Here is a 6,006-nt window from a genome sequence, read left to right on the forward strand (position 1 = left end):
TAGAGACAAGGAAATAAAATGAAAAGGCAAGTTTGCTCCATGTTTTGAGGATGTTTAATGACTTCTAAGAAGATTCTTTGCTTGATAAGAAAGCAGCATAACCTTTAAACTGGTTTCAATTTCTTCTAATTTACTTTAATAAGTGCCAAGTTACATATCTTATATGTTTTCTTTAATTTTTTAACAGTTATTTATTGTCATTTCACTAATTTAAAAATTCAAACTTTAATTTTTTAAAAACCTAAAAATGTTAAATGATACTTGTCACTTATTAGAGTAGATTGAACGAAATCTCCTCCAAGTGCACGAGAATATAGGAGGTTGTAAAAGGAACTCGATCAGTCCCCTACCCATACAAAATCTAAGAAAATTGTCGAGATTCCTAATTATAGAGACTAAAATTTATTTTATGAATTACTTACCAGACTATGTATATGGATCATGTTTGTGAAAAGTAAAATAATCTAATGATCAATGTTATTCTCTGGCTTTATCTTATCTTTTGGCTTAGCTTCTCTTATTTTGGGTGAGGACAAGATTATAGCTTCAACTGTAGCATCATTTACAACATTATGGTTAACATAGGGGATCCCGAATCAAAAGGTTTTAGATACAATATTGAAGTCAGTGTAAGAAATTAAAAATATTCTCTAAAAATGAAAATATTGACCGCGATAATTTCTCTTATAAAAATGATCAAAGGAAGTCTGTTGCTGAGACGCCTACGCACTTTTGAACCATCCCACTTGGAGCTTGCGGCCCAGATGATGTGCTATTGTTGAAGGCTTATGGCCCAACGGATGTGGTACTTCTGGAAGCCTGTTGCTCAGCCCACAGTCATTGTTCCCATATCATACTTCGTTGAGAGCGGTAACCCATACAACGCAGCGGTGGTGAATCTACTATAACTGCTTTTTCCCTCCAAAAGTTTCTCCAGTCTTCTATTTACTCATTTCCCAAAGACCTAGAAGGCTAAAAGCTCTCTCTCTCTCTCTCTCTCTCTGGAGCAATCGTAAGGTTGGTTTGATTAAATTAAATAGAATATTTCCCTTTCTCTCTCAGTAAAACCTATTTTGGTTCCAATTCAAAGAACAGAATTTTGATCTGAATTGAATTTCTCTGTGAATTCGCAGATGGACGAGTACTTGCAGTACATGAAGACTTTGCGCTCTCAGATGAACGGTACCTCTCTCTCTCTCTCTCTCAAAATCAGAAGAGTAATTAAGAGGATTCGATAGAGTTACAGCGATTTGTAACAATGACTGAAATGAATATTGACAGATGTGGAGGATCAAGCGGCGAAGATTTCTGTCGAAGAGCAAATGCAGTTAACCACTATTCAAACCATGGAAAACGATCTCAATTCTGGTTAGCCTGCTTAATTATCTTCACATTGTTTTCCTACATGTATGTACTACAGTGTCAATGTATGTGCAAGTTTTTCATACTGATTTTTCTGAAAAATTCTGATGCATATTAGGCTGAACATATTGTAGTATTTTGTCTGGTTAAATGAATGAAGATTTGTAAGGAATATTATGGATCTTGAAAAATAAACATAAATTTGCCAGTGGCCTATATCTCTTCCTTTGGCTTGTTTAATCTAGAGTATACGGAGTAACGGAGAGGTTTAATTTCTTTGGAACTGTTAGAGGCCTTCTTGATTCTGTACTCTCTGCGTGCTATTTTATTTTTCTTCTTGTTTTATTTCTCAATGATTAAGGTTTTCAAGCCTTGATTATTTACAGAGTAGTTTGGAATGAGTACTATTTTTCGTTTTTATAATTTTGCAGTTGTTTCCGATGCTTATTACTGTTAATATTGTATTTATTGTTGTTGCTATTATTATCATCATCAATATTATTGTTGTTATTCTGCATTCTTTATTTCAGCATTCGAGTTAGATAAATTTATTGAATTCTGGAATGAAAAGCATATGAAATGCATCTCTTTGTTAAAGCTGTCTAATTTTTATCCTTGTTTGCTAACATTCTAAGCTTTTTATCATTATTTTGCAGCAAAATCTGAAACAAAGCAACTTAAAGAAGATACTGAGCTAATGATGAAGGCGAAGGGTCAAATATGCTCAAAGATTTTGGAAAAACAGAGAAAGTTTGCCTCTCTGGAGTCTGATTCATCCTCGCTTACGCAGGTGCCCCCTCCCCTGTGTGCGCGCACACATGTCTATGTTCAAGCCTCTAGTCGTAAATACATGTGTTGCTCAAGATAGCTCAGAAACATATACAAAGAAGTAATTAATATTTGAAAGAAAGCCTCTTATTTTGTGATGACGTACTTGTCTCTTTTCTGGGAAAAAGTGATGCTTAGCATTCTAGGGATGCTGTCCATTTTGTGTACACACTAACTTGCTTAATATCTGTGCCATGCTTATACACGGAGAGCTAATACGCCTAGCAACATAGGCACCTGCTCAATAGCTACCCTTCCTTCAATGTACCAACTGTACAATAAGATGTTCATAGATTGGTAGTCAGAAGAAAGATTGTCATAATAATACTTCCTTTTTTACCTGGTATGTTTATGCAAGTGTAATATTCTACTTCTTAATGTCATTATTTCATTATTTGCTTCTTCTGTACATAGTTAGATTCTTTGTAGTACAGATACTCAAGAGTTAATAATTAGCTGTGAATTGTATAATCTGAGCAAAAGGTTCATTTGAGTACCGTAGAACTTAACAATTGTACAAAAAGAAAAAAGAACAAAGAAAAAAAAGAAAAGAGATCCTTTAATTTTGTACGAGAAGGACAACGCGCCACTCAAGGCATTCTAAAGCCCAAAATTACTTTGTAAGTAAGTGAAAAATAAACATGTTTCACTGAAGGTTACTTTGTTACTTTTCAGTGGACTACCTCGAGAGGGGTAAATGGGGGTGTTAAACAAGAGAAACTGATTTGAGAATCATGATCCTTAACGACTCAATAACCTTATACTAGGCTTTGAGAGGTAGAAATGGTTTGCATATAAGGGATACCACATACAGTTTTTTTTTTTTTTTTTTTTTGACAAATAAGGATGTATTTCACAAGATTAATTAGTCACTGGACAAACAGTTTGGTACCTATGTGCTATTTTCTTGGTTTTAACCCTGATTCATTAATAAACAGACATTTGAGCTCATTCAACAACAAAGAGCCAACTTATCTACCAAATTAATGGAGAAGAGGTAATTCGAAGCACAACCTGCGGCAATTGAAGTGCATGAAATATTGTTAACAATTATCAATGCAATTTGTTCACAATAACAGCACTTACTACACCAAGGTTGCAGAGGATATGAATGCCAAATTACAGCAACAACAGGTTTGATTCTGATAGTTCTCTTCTTGTAAGTTTTAATGTTCTATTTCAACACTCCAACCTTCAATTGATGGTCTCCTTAAATTTTTGTTAGGATTGGGTCGAGTCTAAAAAACCTAGCAGAGAACTGGAAGAGCATGATTTGGTACTTTCTTCTACATCAGACTTTTTTTCCTTCTTTTTCCCGCTTTCTCTTTTATAAAATATCTGTGATAGCTGTCAGCTGGCCTCTATGAGCCCAATTGGACTCAGCAGAAGGCAATAACGAGCTGAAGTATGTTTGTTGGAGTTCTTTCTAAATTGCTTTAGTAGCATTTTGTACAGTCTGCCTCACTTTTTGATTTTTGGTAAAGCTTAAATTGAAGACTAGGCTGAGGAATTATTTCCCACCATTGAAATAGTACTACTAAATAGACATCCTTTAGGTGATACCTGGCCGTATCTGATGTGTGTGTGTCTGTGCATCTATAGTTGTATCCACAAGCCTACAAAATCTTGTGATTCTGTATTTGCTGAATGCCTGTTCTTGATTTCCCTGGTATCTTGTCCTAAATTGTTCATTTTACTAAGAATTTGTTTGGGATTGCATTTGAGAAATAGAGCTTTTAAGTCAAAAAGCGCTTTTGGGCAAAAGCTTTATTTTTAAGCTTTTGCCAAAAGTGTGTTTTTGCCATTTTTAGGCTTTTTGGACACTTAAAAGCACTTTTAATTTTTTTACCAAATCAATATTTTTTTCTTCAAACGGACTTTTTGGGTGTTAATAGGCACCTCAAATGCAATCCCAAACAGGCCCTAAGTCCTCTCCTGAATGCACTTTTGTGGAATATGGATATTGATTTTTACTTAGATCTAGTATCTCTCTCTCTTTTTTTGTTTTTTTTTTGTTTTTTTTTTTTTTTCTGAAGTGATATTTTTTAAATATTATAAAGAAGTTAACTGGTACTGACTCAACAATATGTACACATGTCAATAAATTACTTGCTTTGATGAAAGGTACCTGCACACACACAAGCATGACGGGAAGTTTTTTCTCTTTTGATTTTAATTTTGGTAATACAAACTTTTTGTTAAGTGGATTTATCTATATTTTATATATAGAATGCCATTAAGATGTACACACACATATATACACGTTCAACATTATATAGTACAGTAGTAGGAGGCTGACCTTATTGCTTGTATTCTTGTTGCAAACAATGGCACCACATTTAACCTCGATGTTGCGCTTATATACACAAGATTGCATCGGAAGCCTCTCATTCGCAGTCTCTAGCGGAAGTCACCTATCCTTCGAGTCTGCCATTAATATACATTGGAATCATAGTTAGAAATATTATGAGATAAATAAAAACGCTTTATTTGAGGTAATACCTTCCATTTATTAGGAAGTTTCTTGTCATCAGAAGTTTTCTCACCTTGGCTCCCGGTCTCACATTACCATAATTAATTAGAGTATCACCTAGAGCTGCATGCATCCACATACTCCACCATGTCATCCTCAGCCTCACCTTCTATCCTAGCAAGCCTTGTCACTATCAACTTCACATACTCACTCACCAGGCCATCTATACTCCACGTGGGTTTCATAGTCCACATCAGCTACCATGTCTCTCCATGGGTAATACATCTCACTTACGCTTTTACACACCAATGCATCAAAATCTTATATGTTCACTTGGCAGCCTTTCAATGTTTCTATGGTCTCTTGTAAAGTCAAACCGGTTAACAATACAAAGCCTATCCGACCCATGAAATCCAGCGTTAAATGTTCCCAATTTTTTTGAAAAAATCCAGCGTTAAAACGGTCCGGTCCAAGAGCTTTTAAAGGAGCCATTTGGAAAAGAACCGCCCGAATCTCTTCCTCAAATGGTTTCATAAGAGACTCGTTCATTGTCCCCGTAACCCGCTTAGCCAAAGGCGCCAAGCAGCCATCATAATTTGTAACACCTCTTGTAGAAAATAATCTTACAAAATAATTTTCAGGAGCTCCCCAATCTCCTCTTGAGTCTCCCACAATCCGCCACTTTCCTCTCGGATTTGATTAATTTTGTTTACCTTCTATCTTTGGTTCGCACATGCATGGAAAAATTTGCAGTTTCGATCACCGAACTTGAGCCAATCTATTTTTGCGCGTTGTCTCCATTTCAAATTCTCTTGCTCCATTAGGATTTTTAATTCCCTTTGGAGTTCAAGTGCATGCCTGACGTCCGGATCCCCCATCTTCTCCTTGTAAAGCAGCCAACATATGACGTTGTTCCACAAAAAACCTGTTTGACCTGCCCAGCTCCTCACGCTGCCAACGCATCAGAGATCTTTTGCATGCAATCATGTTCCACGATAGCTTGAGCCACGGGTCAGTCGGATGCATATTTACCCCCCCACCCATGCGTTTTCTATAATATCACGACATCTTGCATCCACCTCCCAGCCAGCCTCAAACTTAAAATTTTGTGGTCCCCTCAGTCCAACACGTTGGTCCTTTAATAACACCATAAGTGGAGAGTGGTCCGACCAAACAGACACCCCAACGACGACCTCCACCCCCTGATGTAATTCACACCATCCCCGGTTGGCCACAGCTCTATCAAGTCTTTCTTTCGTAAAATCAGCCCCTTCTCTTTCATTGTTCCAGGTATATTTTGGTCTCTTATAACCTAAATCCAACAGTCCACACTCCTCTAAGGT

General features: G+C 36.4%; 1 protein-coding gene across 1 annotated transcript; it reads left to right on the top strand.

The window, feature by feature from the left end:
- The first annotated feature begins 933 nt into the window (after positions 1-933).
- On the top strand, positions 934-3,594 carry LOC132182063 (uncharacterized). The gene is made up of 8 exons (XM_059595271.1): positions 934-1,017; positions 1,134-1,182; positions 1,282-1,368; positions 2,019-2,152; positions 3,129-3,187; positions 3,270-3,324; positions 3,416-3,466; positions 3,538-3,594. The coding sequence occupies exons 2-8, from the start codon at positions 1,134-1,136 to the stop codon at positions 3,592-3,594; spliced, it is 492 nt and encodes a 163-aa protein (XP_059451254.1). The 5' UTR covers positions 934-1,017.
- Positions 3,595-6,006: the final 2,412 nt, after the last annotated feature.

This window comes from Corylus avellana, chromosome ca5 (assembly GCF_901000735.1).
Source record: "Corylus avellana chromosome ca5, CavTom2PMs-1.0".
In the NCBI taxonomy this organism is placed as follows: domain Eukaryota; kingdom Viridiplantae; phylum Streptophyta; class Magnoliopsida; order Fagales; family Betulaceae; genus Corylus; species Corylus avellana.

Coding starts and splice junctions, on each gene's coding strand:
- LOC132182063 (XM_059595271.1), top strand. CDS start 1,134: ATGGACGAGTACTTGCAGTACATGAAGACTTTGCGCTCTCAGATGAAC. Junction 1,369..2,018: donor GGAAAACGATCTCAATTCTG/GTTAGCCTGCTT, acceptor ATTATTTTGCAG/CAAAATCTGAAACAAAGCAA. Junction 3,467..3,537: donor AACTGGAAGAGCATGATTTG/GTACTTTCTTCT, acceptor TATCTGTGATAG/CTGTCAGCTGGCCTCTATGA.